Source organism: Oppia nitens, unplaced genomic scaffold (assembly GCF_028296485.1).
Source record: "Oppia nitens isolate AA-2021 unplaced genomic scaffold, nextdenovo-longstitch-racon4-pilon3 scaffold6_pilon_pilon_pilon, whole genome shotgun sequence".
In the NCBI taxonomy this organism is placed as follows: Eukaryota; Metazoa; Arthropoda; class Arachnida; order Sarcoptiformes; family Oppiidae; genus Oppia; species Oppia nitens.
Genome location: NW_026533250.1, coordinates 852913 through 880576, shown reverse-complemented (window position 1 = coordinate 880576; position 27664 = coordinate 852913). Strand labels below are relative to the sequence as shown.

The window sequence follows — 27664 nt, the reverse complement described above, 5'->3', positions numbered from 1 at the left end:
AAAATAAATACAATTATTGAACTTTATGTGATAAAGAAAGCAATTATAAAGTGCAATATTTTAGACTTACTTGAAATTTAATTAAATAAAATATTTGTTAACACTTTGTTAAAATTATTAATAAATATTTATAATAAGAATTTATTCTATTGATTGTAAGCAAATTTGCATCAAAATTAATAGATAATAAATTTATTTAAAACAGATGTACCAATTATTAATATATTTTTTAACCACAATGAAACAACAAATAATTATTTATTTATTTTACCCAATGTAATTTTATCAAAAAATATATATACAGATTATTATAACATATTTATTTGTTTATTGACTTATTAGATGCATATATAAAGTATTTTTCCAACAAATTGTTCAAAAAATATTTAATTAAAAATACAAAATCAAAATGACTTTGAAAAGTACAGACTTTCCATAAAGAGGTGTGAATGTCATTCAACAGTTGTAAACAACAATTATTTATAAATAATTATGAGATTCATATCATTAGTTCCTGTGGTGTTTCATCCTTTCCTGTCATGAAATGGCTTTTAGCTATTAATTAAATACTCTTTCAATAAACAGTTTGAGATATAGATAGATAGATAAATAGATCGTAGTTAGTGAGTGAGTGAGTAAGTGAGTGAGTGAGTGAGTGAGTGAGTGAGTGAGTGTGTGTGTTTGTGTGTGTGTGTGTGTGTGTGTGAGAGAGAGAGAGAGAGAGAGAGAGAGAGAGAAACTATAAAAATATATAAAGAAATTATTTTATAGTAAATTTATTCTAAAAAATTGTCTGAAAAATAAACATTTTTTGGTGTAATTCACTGAACTCTTGTTTACCACAATTTGCGAAACTTAAAAAACTTTAGTTAAAAAATTAATCTCTCTCTCTTTCTTTCTTAAAAACACACAAATATTATGGGTCACTATAAATAAATTAAATATATAAAACTATAGTACAGTACTTTATCACAAGTATTTATGTGATAATGGAAAATTACTTTTAATGTAAAAAACTAGTAATAATTTGTGGTAATATTGTAATCATTTTTCAAAATAATTTCGGAATAAACAAAGTGTTATAAAATAAACAAACCATTAATGAGAAATATATATCTATTATTATTATTTTTTATATGTAAAAAGATAATTAACTATACAATGGTTATTTAATTAGTTTATTAATATATTGTTTTTGTTTGATCCAATATTTTTTATAGTAAATAGGGTTAATTGTAAAACTATACTCCAATTTTTTTATATGTTTGCATAAAATATTTACTACAAAAACTAATTTCATATTTTCTTATCATAGTATGCAATATTTTATTGATAGTCTTAAAATTATATTGAGTTATATTATTATTAAATACAGTACACAGTACTTAATAGATTAATAATAATAATATAAATATAAATACAAATACAATGTTGAAAACTGAAAAAGCAATGACACTTTTGTATTATAATATATTACAAATATCTTTTTCAATTAGTATAGCGATTACATCATATATAATGGTCTTTGATCTCAAGCACTCGTCCATTGCCTACTTGACTGTCCCTTCAGTTCATATCAATGGTATGCTTACGTGAATCGTAACATTCAATTGACTCGTGTTTTTAGATCAGATGAATGACCCGACTGTAGGGATCGTCAGTTAAAAATTATTTGATTAAATAAAATCATAATTCTTTTATATTGGATGTCTGTAATGTCTGTAATGTCTGCAATGTTAGTCAATTTATCAAAGTTGACATTAGATATGCATTTTAGTTGTTTTATTTTTTGTTAGTTTCCCAAAAATTTTAAAACAAATAAAAAAATGATTTACTTATAACTGTTGCCTATATTTTTTTAGATATAATATGAGGTAAGACATGGACTCCCAGAAGGAGAGGCGGAATAAAAGGGAGAGATATGGCTGTTGTCACAGATTTTATTCGCTGTTTTTGGTTACCAGTGTTTAACGCAAACATACATTAGTTGCACACATAGTGTACCCATCGAGCGATGCCTTGACAGTGAACTGTAGAATATCTCTGTCTTATCAAATGTAAGGATAAGCCTATAAGTGGTTAGTGTTAATCGGGTCACTAAACTTGATTACAACTTATGAATACTAAACACTATTTTTTTGATGCAATTTATTGATTGAATTCCAGTTTTACTTTCACTGTAAAACCATATTATATATTATTTTCCCTCTTTGGTCCCCTTGTTTATGAACAGTCATTCCCTATATAAGTACAGCACAACTCCACCAAAAAATTATATTTTCAAAAAAGTGATTTTCTTTAACAAAGTTATATACAAACTCCTTAATATTGAATTTTAAAAATGAATTATTTTATAAAGTTTGCGATAATAGCAGTAGTCGTCCAATTGGGCGCCTCCTTTACTGACGGTTCAATCAGACGTCTTGGTACTCATCAGAGAATAATTTCATCGGAAACTCCGATTCTTACGACAACATCTGGACAACTAAAAGGTCTTCATGTGATTAAAACCAAACGAGTCGAAGGTTACCAATATTTAGGTGTACCTTATGCTGAGCCACCGGTCGGTAATTTGCGATTTCAGAGACCGCAAGAACTAAATGAAAGCAAAATATTAAGAGATGTGACAGAATTGGCGCCAACTTGTATTCAAATGAGACATTTACCACAACTTATTAATCCACTTCTTAATGTCGATGAAGAACATAAAGTAAGTTTAAAATTACAAATTTAAAAATTCTACTATTAGTAATTAATTTTATTATAATAATATAATTTACTAAATTATTTATTTTATTTGTTAGACCTCAGAGGACTGTCTTTATCTTAACATATACGTCCCAAAACAACTGTCCACAGCAAAGCATACATCATTACCTATAATGGTTTGGCTTCCAGGAGAAGGCTATGACTTTGCTGACGCCCGACAATTTGACGGCTCATTTTTGGCATCATTAGGAAATGTTATCGTCATAACAGTTCAGTATAGAGTTGGTGTCTTTGGTTTCTTGAAAGCTGATGGGTTGGCCTCTGGAAATATGGGTCTTTGGGATCAAATAATGGCTCTCAAATGGATCAGAAAAAATGCAAACGCTTTCGGTGGTGATTCCGATAACATTACAGTATTTGGTCGCTTCACTGGTTCAATGTCTATATCAATATTGTTGACCTCACCCGTAGTCCGAGATATGAATCCATCACTTTTTAAACGAGCCATTCTTTTAAGTGGTATTGCAGTCGGAAAATGGGTTTTTGAAGACAATCCTTATATTAAAGCCAACCAATTATTAGAAAACTTGAAATGTAAAGATAAAGATTGTCTCAACAGAATTAATGCACAGACTATACTTGAAAAGGCTTCTTATGGATGGAAACCGACGTTTGATTTGGAATTGATTGAAGAGGAACCGCTTAAAGTCTTAGAAAAGGGTGTCTTTGCCAACGGTGTTACTGATATAATGTTGGGCACCAATAAAGTCGAGGGTAGTCTATGTCTACTGACTCACTTCGCCGCCAAAACTCGATTTTATGAGAAAATAATAAATAATAAATTGACTGAAAATGATTTATTAGAGATGATTGAAAACGATATGAAAATGTTTTTCAATCAAAACGAGAAAAATAATTCAATGAGTTATCAAAACCGAGTTTTCATCTCATCGTTGGTCAACAAAAACCAAAACACATCTCTTCGGGAAAAGTATTTGGAATTCTGTTCGACACTCTTTATCACATCCCATATGAAGAACTTTAATAAATTGGTACTCAAAAGACAAATTGCAAATCAAAATGATGTCACAAATACTCCAATCAACACATTCATGTATGAATTGCAATATCGGCCGTCCTTTTCGATTGCTCCCCAGTTTATAGAGTCTGCCATTCATGGCGATGATGTCTTATTGGCATTTGGTCTCATCCATAACTCACCTGTACTTTCAAATAAAGATGACGAGAATATGACTCAATTATTGGTTAAATCGTTCACAAACTTTGCTGCTTTTGGTGATCCCAATGGTTTGGAACCAACAACAGACAACTTGTGGTCAAACAATGATATTTCATTAATAAAGTCTAAAGTGGAAACAATTACAAACAAATCACCGAAAGATACAATTTCCGTAACACAACTGTTCCTCTTTAGTTCAACTGCTGAAGTGCTCATCACTTTTCTGACCACATCTACGACAATCTTAGCCCTTTTGGCCACAATATTGATCTGTTTTATCATTTTTACTCTTCATAAACAAAGGCATATAATTGTAGATCACAAGAAAGAAAGCGCTTTATTATGAATCGACTAAACATTACTATTCATAATTAAATCTCATATCATTTATCGCTAAATTATAAATAGTTATATTTTACATTATATTATTCATAACTTATTTATTGTAAAATATTTTGTAAATAGTATTTTATACTTCAATTTTTTAAAATAAAATTTATTGATTTCAAATCATAACCTTAAGTATATATCATAATCTCATTTTTTTTAAATAAACACAAATCAATATATAAAAAATACATTTATGAATCAGTAAATAATTATTTGAGAAATCAAAACCGTAAAAATACATACCTATAACCTCTAATAATCTAATAATTATTATAAAAAATTCATTTATTATTATTATAAAAACGACTAATTTATAGCAAACAACCAAATTATTTAGTCATTTGATTCATGAAGACTATCATTTGAATGCACTTCATTAACCATATGATCCATTGATGAACCATTAGTTAAACAATTTGTTACATTATTGCAATTATCATCAGAGTTGTGATCATCACTAGACATGCCATTTATATGTTGATCAGATTCGTCATCAACTTTATTATTAATATTATTATTGCACGTCTTATTATCACTGAGTTGCCACTGAGGAATGCCGGCCATTGGTGTGGCAGCAAATTGTCTCCTATTTACAAGCAATGCTTTAATTGATGACAACTCTGATTTAAGCTCATGAATAGTGACGTCTTGAGGCGCTCTGACTATTCGTATTTCGTCTTCAATTTGTTTTCTTATATTTGTTTCAATTAAAGACATATTTGTTTGCATTACAGTCATGGCGTTGGTTAACTGTTCCAACTGTTGCTGAATAAAAACATATGGATGTGGTTTTTGTGGTCTATCAAAAAGCAATGGCTCAACAAAACGTTTGTATAAAACATACGCTCCGTAAATAACACCACCGAAGAGGGCTAAACTTGATATCAATTGAGTGCTGCGAATCATCACTGATGGCATTGGTTGCACAGGTGATCCAGTTTGCAGACCTATAGCTCTTACTGGAAGTGACGGCAATGTTTGGCTTTGTCTAAGTCTAGTGGATCTATCAATGGCCGCATCGATCTCTTCTAAACTCAAACCTTTCTTCAACAAGAATGTCCTCTTCTGTGTCAATGGACTGTCAATAACTCGTGGATTCATAAGAAAATTGACAGCTGTTTCAACCATATCTTCGCGTATAACTTCGTGATTGATAGGAACGACTGGTTTGGAAACCACTTCCGTATTGCCGGTCAACTGGTCGACAGTCTTTGATTCATCGGTTATCTGAAAAACAAATAATTGTTTAAATTATATTAAGATATAAATTAAGTGTAAAATTAATTTACATTTGAATTTTCACTCATTTTGTTCATCAATTCAATAGTCAATCACTTAATCAATGAAATTATGTGATAAACAAATTCATAACAAAAATCATTAATTAATGGGTTTTTTGTTAAACATTTTGAGTTCATTTGTTTACACATTAATTGTAAACAAATATTATTATTATTATTATTGAGTGTACAGTAAGTCGTCAACGTTATGACATTTGAATGGAAAAAGGGCTCAACTATTACAATAATATATATATATATTAAGCCATTTGTTAGTTTATATGTATTAATAATTGTTTAATCGATAGTCAGCTCAGAGAGTGTATCTGTGAGAGTGTGATGTTGTTGTAGAGCTACCAGTGCTACGACACAGGGATCGGGATGTGATGGGATGGGATGGATGTGTTAGCTCAGCTCAGTTGATCTGTGCTCCGGTGGTATGCATTGGACGGCCATTTGCCACAACAGTATTAATACATACTGTATGTACTGTATGTATGTATGTGTATAGCATTGGATAAGATTGTATAGCATTTGCCTTAAACCCTATACTCTAATCGTTAGAGTCTATACTCTAAGTGTTATTGCAATGAATGCAATGCTTCGCCAATTGATTGAATCCATCGCAATGTGATTACTATGACTATCACTATATGAATACACTATTTATTATTAACTATTATTTCAAAACCAAAATAATGCAATCAATTGTCGTATAACTGATGCTATCATTACATCACTTAATGCATTCATTTTACTATTGAATGCAATCTATAAATTAATTATTGTTTATTTAATATCCAATGTTTTGCACATCACTTGAGTTTTGCCTCCCATTTGTTAACATTATTAATACCAATACTTATAATTATAATAATAATAATAATATTATTATTATTATTACTAATAATAATAATATGGATTTAAGGAAGCATTTAATATATTGTGATTAATATTGGCTTTAATTAGTGCCAAAATATTAATTTTTAGTAATAAATTTAGTTTAAAAGTAAGCGATGCATCTTTTAATTATTATTATATAAATTATTTATTTATTTTAATATAATATCAATTATTGCAGATTTCATTCAATTTGTTGACCACAACAACAAAAGTGATGAATTCATTGCAATTCAATTGTTATGTATTTAGCAAATCATTGACATAATGACAACCTTTGTAAGTCATAAATTGTATGATAAGCTTAATATAAGCAGAAAATTGTTTATTATTATTATTATTCAATTGTTTTGACTGTTGATATATATATATATATATATATATATAAATTTATATATTTATCTATACCTATATAAAGTATATGTTGATATTATAAATATATTTCTACCACAAAATTACCTAAGATTTTAACATTTGTTTTATACAGTATTTATATTTGAAATACAGTAGTATTATATAGAGTTTAATGTTTTGTTTACAATGATATTGATGTGTGTTATGTAAGTTATGCTACATTAGACACATTTGGTTAGACAATATAAAAGTCATCACAAATAATATTTTTAACAATTTTTTATCATTTCTAGTATTCAATTGCCATAAATATAAAAAACGAGATTTAGTTTTTGCACAAAAGTTTTTAAATTTATTTATTTATTAGTTTTGGTAAATTATTTGGTTAAATATTGTGTCAATTTGTGTGAATAGCCGGGACGTGAACGTCCGTATAAGATCTGGTCATCAAATAGAGAGATACGGAAGTCAGTGGTCGCACAATCACTTGTCGAGTTGAAAGTGAGGGCCGCAGACAAGTTAGGCTACGATAATGTGACCGATCTTAGGGTTGTCTTAGAATCAGATGGAACTGAAGTCGAAGATGAAACATACTTCCAAACGGCTGAAAAAGACACCATATTTTTGTTGCTCAAAGCCGAGGAACGGTGGTTACCTCCAGGGGTTGAAGCACTTAAAGCCGGTTAGTATTATTATATCATTTTTTTGCCATAGTATATACAGTATAAATAAATATATTTAAACATTATATTTCAAATAAAATATTAATAAAATATTTTTAAACTCATACACATTGTCTCCTTAATAGTGTTTAATAATAAGTTATAATAAGTAATTATATTTTTAAAATCTTTATGCTTTATATAGTGTAATAATTTACAACTTTAATTTAAAAAATGAAATCAATTTAAACAAAAAGTTGATAGTTTATTATTTAAATATAATAATGAAATAATAATAAATGTTATAATTAATCATTGAATGCTAGTTTTGTCACATAAGGCGCAATGATGTAAGCATTACAATGTGATATAATGTGTGTGTAATAAATAAATATCGATTTTTCATTGATTATCTCATCAAATATTATGCTTAAGAAATAGAAAAGTCTAAAGAAATATTGAATTGTCGTTCAATAGTTTGCATCGATTTATATTGAAATTTGATAACCACTTTGAATGTAACAATATTTTTAAAATGTATCACATATTCATTGATCGATTATCTCATATAACATAACATCAGTGATAAAAATCGTCGACTCTTTTTAAGTCAAAAATTATTTTCAATCTAAAACTTATATGAAATAATAATTTTGCTATATTTGGTACATTATAGTATCAAATAACACATCTCACAGTTTGCCTACCTGTGCCATGTCATAGAAAATCGTATATAATATTGTACAGTCCATATAAAACAATACAGTATTTAGCAGGATTTTTTATTACTAAATTTATGTCTCTTTATAACATAATGTATAAATTACTTATTAAAAGTAAATTACAATTAAAGTAATAAAAATAGAGTACACCTAACAATTAATTACACAATTATTGATGAATTGTTATTCCTATCTTGTATTTACTGTACTGTTATTTCTATGAAATATTTGAATTGAAATAATAATAAATATAATACATTCTAAATAATGTGTATTATATGTGTTATTTGATAATTTTTTTATAATATTGTGTTTGTTGTAGCAATAAATGCGATCCCAAAGATAGTATGTGATGCTCTTCGTACTCTGGAACTGGTCAATGTTCCGCCCACTTGGAGTATCAGAGATGATAAGGGAAACGTTACAGTTGTCCTTAATTGGGATCAAAAAGAGCGCTTCAGAAAGGGAACCGATTATGCGGAACCCACCTCATGGAGGGTCGAGATTCATCCGACACAGCCATCTGATGCTCAATCATACCCAACTACTAGTATACCATTCAGCTCAACTGCCAGCACCAGTCGTGCCAAAGTATCACTTGATGGTCTTCAACAGAGACCAATCACAAAAACACTGCCATTTAGGACACTGTCCACCGATGAGGAAGAAGATGACTTTGAAAGGATAGAGCAGTTAAGTCCAACACATGACTTAGATCACGACCACTCTCTCTGCGACTTTCATTGCGCTGCACTTCATAGAGGAGGGGGACATATAAGTGTATGTATTGGTGTTTGTAATTAATATACCGTAATATACAGTATTATATACAGTACTACAATAGGTTAATAAAATTTCTTAATTTCTTAAATAAAAGGTAACCCGATCTGCAGCTACATCACCAGTTCAGGAAGGGATCAGTATTCCCATATTAGGTGCAGGTCTATCATCGTCAGCAGAAAGTATTGAAGCCATGCGAGCCACTGGAGCCATCCCTAAGAAGTCCTCAACAGTTAAAGGTCACGTCAGATTCATGGACACCGAACCCACAAGAATTGAGATCTCAAACAATAATAACTCGGAGTCCGAGTCTGAAACAACTGAACGAGAAGATGAACAGGTCTGCGAACGATATCTACTATTAGTGGATCAGCTATCGATGGAACACAAGAAACACTTAAATATCAAGGATATCGGTGTCATATTAGAAAGACTGAGCTCTAAAATAATAGATATCGACAAATTAGAGAGAGAAAAGGAAAGTCAAGATACACATAATTGGGTCATTAAGGCCACCATAAGGGGCGAAGTGCTTCGGGAGGTTGGCATCATTTACAATGGACACTATTATTGTATTGCAGAACATCCGGGATATTTCTGAAAGTAAAAAAGGTTAGATATGTTTGAACGGTTTGAATGATCCAAATATGTAACCATTTTAGCTGACATTAGGCTTTGAAATGATGCTCTCATTTAGAGATTTGCTAACGTTTTGGCACTTAAAGCAACTGTCAGTCGATTTTGTTGTTAGTGTTTTCTTAGTGTCTATTTTTTACCGACTATTTCGGATATATTTTAGACAAATTTTCACCACAACTATACATATGAAAACAAATGCTAACAAACAAACATTGAGATACAAATATACAATGTATTTGTTGTATACAATACAACACAAGCATATTGTATAATATTGTAATAATTATTTGTTGGTTAATTATGTCAAGACATAAGCCGTCAACAAAATGCATTCAAATCATAAATGATTAATTGTTTTGAATCAATTGCCAATTTTTTTAAAACAAATTAATTTAAATAATATAATATTACAAATAAGTCACAAGCGCCAAACAAATAAGTCTTTTTAAAATACATGTATTTGTTGTCAATTTAGGAAATTTTTATTCAATATATATATTGTTAATATTCATAATAAAACAATAAAAATGCATTTTTAAATGTATTAAATGTTAAGTTTGTTAACAATTATATACACATATATATATATATATAATTTATATATTAATATAAAGATACTCTACATTATTGGTGCTCTTAATGAACACATAAAATAAAATAAAAAAATAAATTGTAAATATATTGTTAATTAAATTGACGCTCAATGTTCCTCAAATTTATGGCATTATTTGGCTTTAAAAAGTATATTTGAGATTTCTCTATAAGATTTATATTAATTACATCTATTTCTCAAAAGCAGCGAATTTTAAGTGTGAGATAATATATAAATATATAATTTGCAAATAATGTGATCTTTTTAATTGTTGATAAATTGATCGCTTAATATAATAACAATAAAGAATTTGAACAAATTATAATTGAATTTTTTTTGAATCAATTTATATGTCTATTGAGAGATTCGATCAATTATATATAAAATTTGTTTATCTATTATAATTATCATTATACAAATAATAAATTAAAATGTGTACAATTAATACAGTATATAGTTAAATGTAATGAAAATTATTTATTTTAATTTTTTTTCTATATCATTTGCATTGCATATAAAATTTATAATATAAATGTTAATACAGCTATTATTTTGAAAATTAATTACATTTCAAAGTGGTTATTGTTATTTAAAGCGATTTTTCACAATCTATTCAATGCTTCGAACAATTATTATTATAAAGAAAATTTATTAATTATATAATATTTATAAAAATTATTATTGTTATTGAAAGATGAGTATAATTTATTACAGATGTTATTAAATTTAAAAATAATTTAATGATGAAGTTATTTATTTCTAATGATAAAAAATTTAAAAATCAGTTGATATTTCAAATTTTATGATAATTATTTGATATATCTCAGCTTGATCATTTATAGTATAATTTATTTAAACTAAAGAAATAGTTAAAAGATTTTATTGCCATATATTCAGCTAAATATATGAGTAAAAACAATAGATATAATAAAATAAAAATACTTTAAACATTTCTATTTTTATTCATATATTCTATATTTGAAATTATATTATTATTATATAGAATATAATAAATATACAAATAAATTTAGAATTTATTTAAGCAAATATATAAATTTATGAGATTTGCAATTAATATAAATATTTTATTATTTAGAAAATTAGTGTAAATATATATATTTAAAAAAATAGTTTCAATAATAATTTTGTTCATAATCTACAGTATATGTTTAATCCTAACTATTATTGTTATTACTAATAAAGTTTAAACATTGATTAATGCGAATTAACTTTTAAATAAGTGGAAGATTTTAAACATGAAAAAGATTTTTATATACAAAAAAATAAAGAGAGAAAATAAAATTTCTAATTATTGTTTATGTATTTCTAATGCTTAATTAGCGCATCGATATTGTGGCCATATATGAGAAAAATATATATTACTTTGTTTAGGCCTTAAGCAAATACACTGCCGTTTTAAAAGTAGCACAATATATGAAAATTTTGATTAAAATTTACAAATGATTACAAATAAAACAAATCATTTTTTGTTATCATTTTTCAAATTTAACATTATATATAAATTTATATAATAATGTAATTCATATTTTCTGTCTCATCCAAACAATTATGTTAAACATTCCTTAATTACATTAATTTTTAATTTTTTATATAATTTAAACACAATATTATTAACCAAACTAATTATAACAATTTTAGCAATCAATGCACTATTCATTATAATTAATTGTTATTAATTATTGTTGAAACTTTTAGAAACTTTTATTCACATCAAATAATTTTTAAATATAACTGAGTTTCACTTACAATATATATAAACCAACAAATGAATTAATTTTACACTTATTGTTAAATCGCTGACTCTTTTCTTAATTGAGTTTATAATAAAAGGGAAATATTTTTATATTTAATAAAAAATATATTTCAAGTTTATTGTTTCATTTGATTTTTTAGTTTAAAATCTAATATTATTTTTTATTTATTAACGACAAAAATCTGTTTGTGATAAAAAATATTTACCCAAAAAATAAATTAAATTTAAATATTACTAAAACAATGAATATATAATTTCTTAATGAATATATAAACTTTCTTAAGAAAAGATATAGCGATTAAAATAATTTTGTTATAAGTTTTTAATTATTCATTAGTTTTTCAAATTATAAGATGTATTAAAAAGTCTGGTCTATCATATCAGTTAAAATAAAAATAAAATTGAATTAATTTATTTGTGTTTAAAATTTAATTTTAATCATAAAATTTTACGTAAACATTAATACTACTACAACTACAATATTAGTAAAAATTTAAAATTGAAATTATAAATATAAAAAGCAATTTATGTTAGTTTTGGCAACTTATCATTTCAACATTATCATATCAACAGTTAAAGGTATGTTTAATTTAATTAATTTGCCACAAAAATATTTTTGTCATAACTATTTACAATTCAACTTAACATAAAATTAGTTGAAATTTTGTCAAAAAAACTATAAATTTAGTTTTAACACAAATATTAAAAAAGTGTTATATGATAAATGTATGATAAATATTATTGATGTACAGTATTATAATCTTAATGATGATATCAAAATTGAGTTTTAAAGTTTAAGCTAATTATTCAAATAATTTATTAACTAAAATAATTATAATAGAAATAATTAGAAATTATTTTTAATAAATTCTTACTTTAGTAAAACATAATTTTAATTTAATAGTATTATAATTAAAACAATAATGAAATTAAAGCTAATTTATTATACATAGAGTACTGTATCTAAGATACTGTTGTATGTAATATCTCTACAGTTATGTTAATAAACCAAAATATAAGTCACGTGACTAATAGACAAGTGTTTTATTTGACACAACATTAGCGCCAATAGAGATGAAGTGTTAATGTATTGAATGCAATGGTATTGTGTGTTATATAATGTATTCATAGGTGACGTATGTATCGCATGTAATACCTGTTTGTGTATAATATGTATTGATATTATGATAAGTACTGTACTATAGCTATGATATATTGTATACGACAGTCGCACCCATATATCGCACCCATAGTTGACTTGAGCTGACTGTTGGATGAGTTGGTGATAATTAATTGATTGTGTAATTAGTTGTTGTTGTCTTCAAAAAGTATCACAACAGCTATGGAAAGGGTGTTTGAGATGAAGGTTAGTATGAATGTGAAAGTGGGTGAAGACTACATATGATGTCTATATAGACAACCTATAGATGTATAGCTGTAGATGTCTTTAGAGGCAGACTATTGGTTGTCTATTCATAGTTTCGGACCAATTTAGGAATGAGTCGCTTAAGACTCTTAAGACCGATGTCTTACATCCCTAACAGTGATGTAATAGACATGAGCTCTGTTAGCAAAGAGCCGGCAGTTTGTTTTGACACCAAATCTATCTATTGGTCGTTTAAATGTCTCATATGTTGTCACTATCTATCACTTCTTCTTAGAGCACATACGACACAAACTCTCTTTACGAGCCAATCACTCGACGGCCTTCAAGCCAACTGTCAAACGGATCCACGTATAGCACTGCCAGTGGTTTGTCTTCACTATACAGTCAACGATATTATCCGCAACAACACAACAGCATTGGCTCAAGAAGTTCACTGTCAGCTAATCCATTGAGCAAAACGTCTATTGATAAGGAAGACGAAGTCGACCACTTGACTGATCTGTTAGTCAAAAGTATGGAAAACTCATCCGATCCCGACTTCTTCGGTTAGTTAACTCAATTGTTTTGATTTCACCATTTATTTGCTTGTTTTGTCTTTTATTTCTAATTTAAATAATAAGTTTGTTTGACATTCAAACCCTATACTTAAATACTACATATTATTATGTGTTTGCCATAAAAGTTCATAAAAATGATTTTATATGACAAACATATTCTGTAACTAAATATATTGATTTGTAATTAATTACAATATCAAAGATTTATATTTTCACCATTTGATTGACATTTTAATACAAATTATTATTTTGTGCAATTTGTACACTACTTGTATAATATGTATATATATTTATATGATCTTAATTATATATAATAACTTAGTTTGTTTAATATATTTAATTGTTTATTTAAGTTTATAATGTATTTGTGTGTAAACAATGTATTGTATATAATATTCATGAATTGACAGAAATATTTCGGTTTCATTGCATTTTCGACACCAACGCTGCTCTCAATTTGCAAACATATTATCCTTTTTTTTAAATTTTATTTAATTAAAAATTTTAAAATAATTGCTTATTGAAAACATAACTTGACTTAAAAAAGATTTTGCTTTTTTCTACTCAATTGCTTCCTCAATGTCTTCAGGAGGAGAATCACCGATTATAGGTGACCTGTGGCCACTTGGCCTTAATTATCATTGATATATTGTTGTTGTTAGTTGTGTGATGTGCACTATTGATTGATGTGACAATTATTTTTTGTATTTTAATATATGTGTTGATAGGTATGTGCCATAAATGTGGCGAAAAAGTGTTGGGCGAAGGCAGTGGTTGTACGGCAATGGAAAAAGTATATCATATTCAGTGCTTCACTTGTCATATTTGTCGTAAGTATAGCCTAAACTAACCTCCAGTTCCTCTTTTCTATTCATATTTCACTAATTCCTTGAGATTTTATAATCTAAATATAAGTTGTATTTAGCAAAAAACAAGAAATCCCTTAACAAAAAACAAAAATAGTTTCAAACATTCATATTATACATGAGTTTAATGTTTTGTTTGTCTCCAAAATATTTTTGGCATTTAAGATGTTATAAAATTGACATTTCATAGCTTAACAAATAATTGATGTTTTGGTTTCAGATATTGAATTAAGAGGTAAACCTTTTTATGCGATGGATGGCAAACCCTACTGTGAGGACGACTATTTGGTTTGTCTTTTATCATCAATTGCTTCTGTATTGTAATTAATTGATATAATTTATTAAAATATTAGAATACATTAGAGAAGTGTTGTGTTTGTGAGAAACCAATTCTGGATCGTATACTTCGTGCCACAGGAAAGGCCTATCACCCCAACTGTTTCACATGTGTTGTGTGTAGCAAATGTTTAGATGGCATACCATTTACTGTTGACGCTACCAATAAAATCCATTGTATCGATGATTTTCATAAGTGAGTCTCTCTAATAATATATAATCTAATTGCATATAAAAATTTTAAATATTATTATACGAAATAATTGCAGAAAATTTGCCCCCCGTTGCTGTGTTTGCAAAGAACCCATTGTTCCCGAACCGGGAAAAACAGAAACCGTAAGAGTAGTTGCATTGGATCGCAGTTTTCATGTAAATTGTTACAAATGTGAAGTAAGTCATATAAATTGATTTTACATATTATTTATATATTAATTCTTATAAAAATTAATTATTTAGATTAATGATTGTTATTTTATATGATTTTGTCAGTTATTTTTTTTTAATTTTAAATTACAAAATACTTACAAGTGATTGCAATATGACTTTTATTACAGTAAAATAACATTATATTATAAATGGAAGTACTGTAATTTTAATCTTAATTATTGTTATTTAATTTAAATTTTATTAAATATGACAATTAAATAATTTTACTTTATTAGATACTTTTTTATAACTTATGAACACATGTTAATAATAATTTTCTAGTATTATTACAATAAATATAATATAATAAAATTAAATATAATATTATATACGAATAATAGGTATAATATAATATATTGAGTATAGTTTAAAAATAACTTCACTTTATATATTTATAATTTTACCTAACCTTCATATATATTTTATAACATGTTTAGTTCAGAAATGATTTTATATCAAATCTATTTACATTTAGAAAGTTCTAATAATATATATATATATATATAAAACATTTGTTTTAATATTAAATTGAACTATAATTTTGGTATAAATGATAATTGTATAATTGTATAATGGTTTATTTAATTCAGAGCCAAAAACATGTTATATTAAGATATATAATAAATATTCTCATATTTAAAGTAATTCTTGTTTTTCTTTTAAATATATAGAATATAACTTATATACAATATATTCTTGAATTTATACAAATCTTATTTATTGTTTTTTATGAGATGTCATACTAGTTGAGACATATATGAAATATTTTTGAGTGATTGCCAGAATTAAGGAAATCATTATTTGTTTTTAATTTTACTTCGCTAATCATATCAGTAGTGATTTGTTTAATTTTGTATTTTGTATATAAGTATTAAATTTCATATAACACAAACATTTAAAATAATAAAACAATTTGTCATTTAAAAATCATATATCTTTTGCAATAATACTTTACATTGTTTCAGTTTGTTTTTACTGTATTAACATTATAATGATTATCAAAACAATTATATTAAAAAATTGTAAACATTTAATTAAACATTTTTTTTATTATGAATAATAGGACTGCGATTTGTTATTGTCATCAGAAGCAGAAGGTCGGGGGTGTTATCCATTGGATGACCATATATTATGCCGTAATTGTAACGCAAAAAGAGTGCAAGAAATAACAGCCCCATAATATAGAGTGGTTTAACATTAAACCTGTGGTTTAATTTAGTGATTGATTGATTGTTTTAATAGTTTTAAGTTAAACTATCGTTTGTTTTTTGAGCGCTTCCATCACATTATATACTATGAAAAATTAATTACAATATTTGCAATATTTATCATATTATTATTATTACTACTAAAAATGTAATATCATCTGCATTTTCAAATTAACAATGACCGCTAATTTGATAGCGAATTCATTTCTATTAACTTAATTATTGTTCAAAAATTATGATAATTTTAGATTTTACTAATAATTTTATATTATAACAACTTATTTGAAAAATGTGCAACAAATTGATAATTTTTGTCAATTTATGCAGTTATGGTTAACAATTGCAATGATTAAAATCTTTTAATAACAATTTGATTTTATCAAATCTGAAATAATTATCATAATTAAATTGAACTTTAATTTAATGTTTATATTAAATAAACACAATTATTATGAATTTTATAGTGATATTTAATCCTATTTTACATCTATTACAATGAATTGCTTTTCGACCAGCCTTTTGCTTAATTATACATATTATACAATATACAGTATTTCATAATAATTACAATATTTAAAATATATTTAAAATGCATATTTAAATAATTTATTTACAATTGACTTATTAGTGAACAACTTAATGGTTATAACCATGCTTCATGTTTTAAAAGTTTATTTTAACATTAAATATATTTATTTTATTTTATTTTAATATGTTAATATATAATTGCCATAATTTTGTTAATTTTGCAATAAATCTGATGAACAACACTATGTGTGTTGACAAATGTAAACTTGTAATATATTGTCTATTCATAAATGCTTTTGGCTTCAATTGATTTAATTTCCAACAAATCTACAATTTATGTATTATTGAATCAAATGATGTTTAATAAAAAAAATGTGTTTCCGATTATTTCATTATTTATTTAATATAATTATTACCGGTTATCATAAATATTTATTGAATCGTATTAACTGATAATATGTTATTGATATTAGCATTTTTATCAGGGTTGCTAAAGGTTTTGGATTTCAGGGAGGGTATAGGGGGGGGGGTAAAATGGCAAAATTTTCGAAAAAGCTTAGGGGTATAGGGGGGGGTGAACAATTTTTATTGCATTTTTAAACGACAATTTTTTCCAAATTTGAGTTAATTCCCATTAAATTCCCATTAAATTCCCATTAAATTCCCATTAAATTCCCATTAAATTCCCACTAAATTCCCACTAAATTCTCACTAAATTCCCATTAAATTCCCATTAAATTCCCACTAAATTCCCACTAAATTCCCACTAAATTCCCAATAAATTCTCAATAAATTCTCAATAAATTCTCAATAAATTCTCAATAAATTCTCAATAAATTCTCAATAAATACCCATTAAATTCCCTATAAATTAACTATAAATTCCCAATAAATTAACTAATAATAATATTCTCAACTTAATTTCTCATTTTCTAAATATTAAGAATTGCATAAATATATATATATATATATAACTATTATAATTATTAAAAAAATATAATTATTTAGTTTTTAAAAAAATAGTTAATTAAAAAATTAATGATATAGTACTGTATTTATTATAACGTTATAATAATAATAATAAAAATATATATAATAATTATTAATTAGTTCTAAATAATTAATTTAATTTAAGAATATATTTTTTATAGTATTTTATATTGAACCATAACTAACACATTTTAATATATTCATTATTTTTTTGAAAATTGGTGGGAATTTATTAGGGAACTTTTTTCCCTTGTGGAGTGCCCCAACTCTATTTATGTAATATTTATTTAATATCATAATTATCATTTTTAAAGCACATAACTAACACATTTTAATATAAAGTTTAAAAATATTAAAATATAATTATTTTAAAATTTATGCTAAAAATTTTAGTTTTTGACTTTTAATATGAAATAAAATATATATTATCATTTATAAAGAGCTAAAAAATAAAATAAAATATCATTATTTTTCTTGAAAATTGGTGGGAATTTATTAAGAGCTTTTTTCTCTTGTGGAGTGCCCTAAATAGTGTAAATAATGTTAAATTGATGTAATTAAGTATTTGTATCTATTTATTTTCTATACATAAGCTATTAATTTATATTAAAACTAATTTAATATTTATTTTTTTTGTTTAATATAAAATTTTACATAGTTGAAAAAAATTGATAGGGGGCCCCTAACTTTTTGGTTTCAGGGGGGGGGGGTAAAAGCCAAAATTTCTCGATCTCAGTGGGGGTAAGACGTCTTACCCCCTACCCCCCTTTAGCAACCCTGATTTTTATGGTGTATTATACGGTACTATAGTATAGAGAATTTTAATCCTTTAAAAATTGAATTAATTGATCACAACTTGTTTGATAAAACTTTTCATTTATTCATTTTTTACAACAAGTCTTCAATATTGAAAATCACTTCATATTTTTTATTATTAATCTATAGATTTAGATAATTTAGTTTTAACTTTTTGTGACTTTTTAATAATATTTTAATTAATTGATTTGATTTTTGATTATGTAACAAACATTTGGTCAAATTAACCATTTTTATCATCAATATCTAATTATTAAACTAATAACTCTAACCAATAAAAATATTATAAGTAAAATAAGTTGTTTAATAATTAATCATTTGCTGCAAACATAAAATACATTAATAAAACACTATAGTTAAATGCATTGACCAGGATTATCATATTTATATGTTTTATAAATGAGATTTTGTTTTATGAGATAAATATTAGTTGTAAATCATAGAAAAAATATATTATTGAAAAACATACGTTGGTTTCAATTAGCTTCAAATTTCAAATCTATTTTGTCATTTAAAATTCAATTAATTTTCTCTATCAGTATTAATCATGTTTTTAATAATTAAGCATGGTGCAATAATACAGTACAATTGTGTTACCGGTACTATTGTATTACTAATACAGTATAATATTATTATAAACTAAATATATCTTATCAATAGATAGCATATACTGTATACAGAATACATATATCAGCAAAAATCATGTGATTAACCATTTGAAATAAAATAGTTAATTTCAAGTGTTTGCCATAATCGCGCATTTATATTACACTCATTTAATAATATAATTTACAAAATCACACTTTATTTCTATATAATAAATAATAATAAACTAAACATTGATGAAATTTATCATTTTATTATTAACTTACAGAAAAAATCAAATTAACATTATATGTATTCTTATATTTTATTAATGTTTACAATCATTTTACATAGAATTTCAAATTCAAAAATTTTTAATATAAATGTCATTTTTATAATTAAAACTGAAGTCTCGATTGCAAATAGTATATCATTACTTACTTTTGGTGCATTCAATTGTCGCAAAAATCATGTCAATAAAGGAGGAAAAATATTAACACAAAAAATAAAAACAAATACAAATTACATCCTATTATACAATAAATTGTTATTATTTCTAATAAGTATATCTCAACTTATGTGACAATTAGTTAAATATCATATCATATCTTAATTATATCGACATCTTATTCATTAGCTATATCTGCGACAATATATTTATATATATATATCATTAATAATAATAATTGTTATTATAATATCTTAAAGTATTAATAACATGAATAAACAAAATAAAGAGAGAAAACATATTTAATGATTGGTTTCGAGAGTCAGTGAGGGTTGAGATGTATGTCCATAGACTGACTCATCGCTATAAGCAATATATAAAAAGAAGTCCTCTTCGTGATGGTCCTGATATAGTGTACCCATTGTGGCACAGGTGGGAGGGATCACATTGTCCACGAAGAAGAACAGTGCGTCTTCGGGTCTCAAATGGATTCGCTTACGGATCAGGAAATAAAACTGACCGACAGTCAGGTCCGACGGAACCAAATACTTCTTTTTGTCCAAATCGCCGATACGTGCTTTCGGTGCCTTCTCTACAATCACCTAATGTTTATAACAAATCAATTGATGACATTGTTGTCATACTTATTGTCATCAATGGTAATCAGTGGTTAAACTTACGGGTACTCTATCGGGATATTTCTTACGGATCTTCTCGCCCTCTGCTCTGCGCTTTTCAAACGGATGTTCCTCTTTGTAGGCAAACTTCATATTGTTTTTGGATCAATAATAGAGACAATCAATGATCTAATAAATAAAGTTGTCTTCAGTTGTAATGTTTAATCAAATCAATGCAAATAATAGACACAATAGTTGTAACGCAATAACTGTTTGTTTGTCGATAAACACAACAAAACACAAAATGACTGACGACTTAAAACACTATTATATTATAGCACTCACTATACCATTGGTTATGCATTGACTCTATAGTTAACTACTGTATAGTCTATACCACACATACATAAATGTGTCGTATTTTATGAATCATATGATATTCAAATGTATTCATTATTTAATACAAAACTATATTAATTTATTATTTAAACCTAATATTATATAATATAATAAATTATAAATTAATTTTTAAAACCTATAATAATTTATAAATTAATTTTTAAAACCTATAATAATTTCATAGTAAATATTATGCATTAAATCTATACAAATCTAAAATTACATAAAACTATACTTTTAAATTTTTTAAGCAATTTTTTTTGTTCAAAAATTAATTTTTATTAAACCATAAAATTTTGTAATTAAAATATTGTTATTTGTAATAAATTTTTTTAATTATTTGTTAAATGTATTTTTGTAAAAAAATTAATGATATAAATTAGTTTATGTGATATTTTAAATGTGTTGTCACATTTGAAAATAATTGATATCATAAATATATATTTATTTATTTAAAAGTGTATTATTTTATGAATTATTAATTATATGATATAATGTATTTAATTAAATATATATTAATATTAACAAAATTTGTGCTCAATTTGCGATCACTGATGTAATCAAACGTTTTATTTACTCTTATTTATTGTTGTATTGCTTTCTCAGCGTTAATGCAATGCATTAGTCATACAAGTGATGACTGTATTGCAGAGATAATCACGTGATTTGTTTTGTTGTCAAACAATAAGCGCTTTAATTGAATGTCATTTAATTGACTCTTGATTTGCCCCTAAATTGACGTCAAAATTGTTGGCATTTTATACAATCATATGTTTATATCCATTAAATTGTCATCAAATGAATTGTTAACTAATTTTAATTAATTTTAATTACATTAATGTTAATGACTGTAGTGTTGAGTCCATGAGAGACCTCTTTATGTGTGTATTGTTATAATGATTGCTATTTGACAGCAAAACATATGACATAAAGTTTTAATTGATTTAATTAATATCATATAAATTATATAACTGAAGACATGTCGACATCAATAAGTTTGGGAACTGATCTCAAAGACTATCTTAATTCAAGAAGTGATGAAACTTCTTCCTCATTGACATCAAATGTCAAGAACTTCTTCACTACAAACAAAACCAAAGAATGGTTTTATCAGCCGTTGAGTACAGAAGAAGTAGCTAATGATGGCTCACAACTGGACGCATCAATTGGTGGTAATGAACGACAAGAGTCAGCTAAAAGAAGTTGGTTTTCATCTTTTTCGTTATCTTCGAGTACTCAACAAGAAAGTAGTATCAGTTGGTTGCCATCTCTTGTATGACAAAAATTTTAATAAAATATTTACAATAAAACTAATTATTATTATATTTATCTTTTAGTCACGAACTCAACGTATCATTGGTTTCATAGTATTTGTATTAATGGGTTTATTTTGTTTTACTTTGGTATTTATCACTAATTCAATTAAAATATTCAAAATATCTTAAATAATTATATAAATAATTAATATCTTTTACAAACAGTCATCCCTATACATCCCAGTGCTTGTGTTTAAGGCCCGAAAGTTTGCACTATTGTTCACATTGGGCTCACTTTTCATTGTTTTAAGGTATTAATTAAACATTTATTTGTTTTTCATAAATAGTGTAATTAAAAGTGAAACATATGTTTTCAGTTTTTCAGTACTTTGGGGACCAATAAGTCATATGAAACACTTGTTTTCTAAAGAGAGACTTCCCTTTACTCTAACATATTTCGGATCATTGATCACAACATTATATTTTGCTCTCAAGGTTTGCATCACTTAATTATCAAATATACTGTATATATATTTATGGATATTATATAAATACATAACATTTCTGTTTTATATTTTAATTCATTTTTGTGAGTATTTTTGAAAACGTTAATATAATGATAAAAATTGAATATATATTTTTTCTTATGTTTATATTATAAAAACAAATATATCTATAAATTTATAAAATCTACTTTAATTTTAAATTATACAATATTTTTTAAATACTAATATCTCAGTATTTTACCGGTAATTGTATTTCAATAATAATAATACTTATTATTTGTTTTGATAGGTTCAGAGCACACTATTTACCGCAATCTTTGCTCTGATTCAAGTGATTGCTCTCATTTGGTATGTCATGAGTTATCTTCCCGGTGGACAAACTGGTCTCATGTTTTTCACTAAAATAGCTACAAAAGCAGCCGCAAAGAGTCTTCCAGTTTAAGTTTGTTACTAATTAAAGACTCAATTTTTAAATTTATTTATTTATATAATGATTTAAATAATATTAATGTTACAAATTTTAATTTATTAAATTTTATTTCATTCCCAATTCGATTACATATTTTGTTAAATTTCTTATTAAATACTGTATCGATACTCACAATGTTATAATTAAATGACTTTAAATTTGTTAACTATATTTTGTTTATTAATTTACCGGTAAATCAAATTGATTGATAACCATTACCGGTAACTGTATGCCAGCAAAACCAAAGTAGAGTATATCCTATATCTGTCCTCAAAATTATCAAATAATTTTAATGAAAAATTTATTGACAGACTTTTTTAGAGCTAATAAATATATTTATTGACTATAAAAACAAATACAATTTAATTGTAATTTAAACGCTAATAAAATGATTAGTTTTTCTTATTTTTTGGTTCATATTTCCAAATCCTTTTTCCTCTTAAGATCTTTTGTCTCTCGATCTCATCTTTAAAGTCCAAATGTTCGTCACTGATGGACAATAAGCAGACAATTATTAAAATGTCGTCAAATATAATACTAATGTTTTGTAAGACTTACCGAAATAATCCCAACTCTCGGAGTTTATCGATGAGATCCACGTGTTGTGGATGTGGAGGATAGTAGAGATGATTGCGATGACAGTCTAAATCCATTGGTAGCGCCGATAGTTTTTTGATGACCACTTCATTTCGGTGATGATATGAATGCCACGCGTGACGTACTTTTTCGTCGTAAATGCGGTCGCGGGTCAACTCTGACGGCAAATCTGGTCGTCGGTATTCACCGAATATTCGGGCGCTTAACTGAACCATTCGCTGCTTATATCGGGAACTCATAATTGCAGTTCACTTAATGGTTGTCCACTTTTGGACAAACTTTTGTTTACCGATTATTCGCGTTTTGCAAATGTTTTCATCGCACGAGTCGTTCACAAAGTCTGTGATATTTATACTAAAAATATAATACAATCTATGAATCATAGACTATGACTGTGTGTTGTGTTAAAAGTCAATCAATTATTTCAATATTTTTGAAACAAATGTTTATTAACAATACTACTAGTGATGTTAGGCTTAATTTTGACAAAATTTTATATATTTATTTAAAAGAAGTAATAATTAAATTTATATACAAAATTAGTAAATTAATAAATGTAAGTGGGTAAATTTGTAATATAAAAATGTTAATTTAAATTTTTAATAAATTATTACTAATTGATTATATTAAACAAATTAAAACCTTTATATAATAAATAGATTTATTTTTAAAAAATTAATGAAATTTTTATTACTACTTAAAACTCTTTATAATCAATAACGTCCATCAAATGAAATAACAAATGTATTGTAAAAGTATTGAATGTTTGGACGTAATTGATGTCTGCTATGAAAAGGAGTGTCTTTTTGTTTGATTCGATTGAATACACAATAGAATTGACAATACGTTGCGTTCATTCAATACATTCATTCAATACATTCATATGAATATCAAATCAATTGCTTTATTAATGACTGAATCATAACAACAATAATAACAAAAACATTGATTTTGTGACCAAATCTTTGATTGTCTTTCAATGGTTTTATTTGACCACTGATTGTATGTCATGAAAGTCATAACCAATTGATCACTTGATATGCATTTCATAACAAAATGAGTTGATTTTTGAATAGTTTTGAAGCGATTGACGACTGATTGTTGATAATGAGTGTTGCGGTCATTGTATTGATCTCACAATTGGTGCCAATGTTTGCCATAAGTGCCTAAAATGAAGACATATGAAGTGTTATATTGATTTGACAGTTGATTTCAATTATAATTGTTGACAACGATGTTGATTGAGACACAACCGCAACAGTCGACAACACCCCCGACACCACAACTGGTTATAAATCATAATCAGTCGATGATATCGCCCTCAACACCGCATAATATCTATAATATCCCCGAAAGAGTAAAACAAAGAGTCGGGAAGTATAGACAACATCACCAATTGAGTTACCAGAAGAATGAAGTGACAGTTGAGGCACAGAATATGAAGATGAGAGAAGAAACGGCACGACTTCAGCAACAGTTTCACAATAATAATACAAATAACTCTAACAACAAATCTAAACAACAAAAGTCACTCAACTCTGCTGCCACTCAAAGGACGGCCAACAAGAGATCAAACGCATCGACAAACAGTTGTGACAACAAATGTGAATCAAATGACATTAAACCAACAAAAATGGCAAAAGTGACGAATAATCGATTAACAAACAGCTCGACAAAGAACTTACAATTATCTTCGAGTAATCAATCTTTTGGTAATAATTCAAAATTTAACACAAAAACCAATCAAATGGATATTAAGGTAAAACCATTAATTACTTCTACATGTGTACCGACCAATAGTTGTCATATAATTGTTGCAAACAATTCAATTCCCGAAATTAAGCGCGAAATTGAAGACAATGGTTACTTTCAAAGTGTAACGGTTGATGCAATTGATAAGCTATTGTACAATACATCCAATTCATCCAATGGTTCAAATAATAACAATGCAATCAATAATATGGATGTCTTGGGAACCGAAGTTATGAAAGACTTGTTTAATGATCCGAGTCTTACTGATGATGTTGGAGATGAAGACTTCATCGCTAAATTTCTTGAAGATCTCAATGACCCGACATTTAGTGATCAAATGTCATCCGATTTTTGCCAATCGCTAAATACAGCGCAGTCTATGTCTATAAAGCCAATACAACACCAATTGGTGAACCATTCAAATGTTATTAATGTCACAAATAATAGCATTAATAATATTGGTATCAATGGTAATGCAAATATAATAACCGGCAATACAATCATAAATTCAAACCAAATTAATTTTAATGCAAATAATACTAATATGCAATCCAATGCATACCATCCAATACAACCAAGACTTCAGCCAAATATGGTGTCAAACATTGCCAATCGGTCTTCTCTTCAAATAAATAATGTAAATAATACTAATTTTACTCCAATTTCTATCAGTAATAATAATACTGTTCGCAACAACTATGCAAATGTGAATACTCGCCATCAAATACCACCACAACAGCAACAACAGCTTCTTCTACAACAAATACCACAACAACAACCATTAAACAATATTCAGGTTCAACAACAACCACCACAAGGTGTTCGTATGAATGTACCGACCGGTTCAGTGCCCAGAATGGCTTTCACAATGGTTCCCAAGACTGAAAACAATATGTCTGTTCGGCTGTCTATTCAAGTGCCACAACAACATAACACGACAGCGACTACCGGTGCAAATGCCATACCATCACAAATAACACAAACAAGTACTCAGGCATCACAGGCTGCTGCCAACGCTTCCATTAAATTAAAACAAATGGCACAACAGGCACAACAAATGACTCAACAAAAAACACAACAATGGGTTATCAATCACTCAAACCAACAATTGTCTCAAATTACCCAAAATGCACCACAAGTGCAACAACAACAACAAACACCACCACCAGCACAACATTTATTGGTTCAACAATCACAAAGATTGTTAGTACAAACACCACAACAGAGACAACCGCAACAAATGGTGGTTACAACTGACACACAAAACATAACACAAATGCAAAGCCAATCACAAAACTACTTCAATCAACAAATATATTGGCAACAATCACAACAACAACCACAACATCAACAGCAGCAACAACAACATCAAATGCCACCACAACAACAACATATTCAAAATACACATCATTCACAAATAAATCAACAAAATTTTGACAATTATTGGTCACATCCCACACAAATGGGACAAGTGATGACTCAAACATCACATCAACCTCAACAACAATCACAACATCATCAGCAACAACAACAACAATTTTATAATAATAATAATAATAATACTTATAACTATTTTTGATATGTATATTATTTGCTCATTTATTTACTATTCATTTTTAATATATTTAATTTTTTTATACTATTACAAGTATATATTAAGCATTTATTTAATATAAATTTATCCATTTTTTGTATTATAAATAATATAAAATGATTTACTGACTCAATTATACTGATATGCTATATAACCATATTATCGAGGTTTTAATCATGCATTTTGTTAAATTGTTTTTAATAATTTCATTATGAATGACAATTCAATATTTGAATAAAATTTGTTTAACTATTTGTAAAATTTATTTTGAAAATTTAAGTAATTA

General features: G+C 26.4%; 8 protein-coding genes across 9 annotated transcripts; 5 read left to right on the top strand and 3 right to left on the bottom strand.

The window, feature by feature from the left end:
* The first annotated feature begins 1881 nt into the window (after positions 1–1881).
* LOC128962369 (carboxylesterase 1C-like) lies at positions 1882–4295 on the top strand. Its single transcript, XM_054308743.1, has 3 exons — positions 1882–1956; positions 2360–2710; positions 2805–4295. Exons 1-3 carry the CDS (start codon positions 1882–1884, stop codon positions 4293–4295), a joined length of 1917 nt encoding a protein of 638 aa, XP_054164718.1.
* A 322-nt stretch (positions 4296–4617) lies between these two features.
* LOC128962155 (peroxisomal membrane protein PEX14-like) lies at positions 4618–5781 on the bottom strand. The gene is made up of 2 exons (XM_054308506.1): positions 5629–5781; positions 4618–5566 (listed from the first exon to the last, which is right to left on the bottom strand). The coding sequence occupies exons 1-2, from the start codon at positions 5653–5655 to the stop codon at positions 4673–4675; spliced, it is 921 nt and encodes a 306-aa protein (XP_054164481.1). The 5' UTR covers positions 5656–5781; the 3' UTR covers positions 4618–4672.
* A 976-nt stretch (positions 5782–6757) lies between these two features.
* On the top strand, positions 6758–9638 carry LOC128962985 (uncharacterized). The gene is made up of 4 exons (XM_054309440.1): positions 6758–6798; positions 7288–7555; positions 8580–9037; positions 9135–9638. Exons 1-4 carry the CDS (start codon positions 6787–6789, stop codon positions 9636–9638), a joined length of 1242 nt encoding a protein of 413 aa, XP_054165415.1. The 5' UTR covers positions 6758–6786.
* Positions 9639–13173: 3535 nt separating this feature from the next.
* On the top strand, positions 13174–17018 carry LOC128962181 (lipoma-preferred partner homolog). Of its 2 annotated transcripts, XM_054308533.1 has the most exons (8): positions 13174–13408; positions 13704–13974; positions 14576–14596; positions 14715–14816; positions 15073–15140; positions 15206–15384; positions 15458–15578; positions 16678–17018. In XM_054308533.1, the coding sequence occupies exons 1-8, from the start codon at positions 13385–13387 to the stop codon at positions 16792–16794; spliced, it is 903 nt and encodes a 300-aa protein (XP_054164508.1). In that variant the 5' UTR covers positions 13174–13384; the 3' UTR covers positions 16795–17018. The 2 variants fall into 2 exon arrangements, with proteins under 2 accessions (XP_054164508.1, XP_054164509.1); XM_054308534.1 differs by lacking the exon at positions 14576–14596 and having other exon boundaries at positions 13177–13408.
* Positions 17019–20083: 3065 nt separating this feature from the next.
* On the bottom strand, positions 20084–20965 carry LOC128962637 (gamma-aminobutyric acid receptor-associated protein). Its single transcript, XM_054309032.1, has 2 exons — positions 20869–20965; positions 20084–20790 (listed from the first exon to the last, which is right to left on the bottom strand). Exons 1-2 carry the CDS (start codon positions 20956–20958, stop codon positions 20491–20493), a joined length of 390 nt encoding a protein of 129 aa, XP_054165007.1. The 5' UTR covers positions 20959–20965; the 3' UTR covers positions 20084–20490.
* Positions 20966–21854: 889 nt separating this feature from the next.
* Positions 21855–23408, top strand: LOC128962276 (uncharacterized). Its single transcript, XM_054308640.1, has 5 exons — positions 21855–22477; positions 22542–22607; positions 22686–22771; positions 22838–22955; positions 23256–23408. Exons 1-5 carry the CDS (start codon positions 22184–22186, stop codon positions 23406–23408), a joined length of 717 nt encoding a protein of 238 aa, XP_054164615.1. The 5' UTR covers positions 21855–22183.
* Positions 23409–23756: 348 nt separating this feature from the next.
* Positions 23757–24382, bottom strand: LOC128962284 (28S ribosomal protein S33, mitochondrial-like). The gene is made up of 2 exons (XM_054308650.1): positions 23994–24382; positions 23757–23924 (listed from the first exon to the last, which is right to left on the bottom strand). The coding sequence occupies exons 1-2, from the start codon at positions 24269–24271 to the stop codon at positions 23828–23830; spliced, it is 375 nt and encodes a 124-aa protein (XP_054164625.1). The 5' UTR covers positions 24272–24382; the 3' UTR covers positions 23757–23827.
* Positions 24383–25266: 884 nt separating this feature from the next.
* Positions 25267–27552, top strand: LOC128962368 (putative uncharacterized protein DDB_G0289263). Its single transcript, XM_054308742.1, has 2 exons — positions 25267–27104; positions 27546–27552. Exons 1-2 carry the CDS (start codon positions 25267–25269, stop codon positions 27550–27552), a joined length of 1845 nt encoding a protein of 614 aa, XP_054164717.1.
* The last annotated feature ends 112 nt before the right edge of the window (positions 27553–27664 follow it).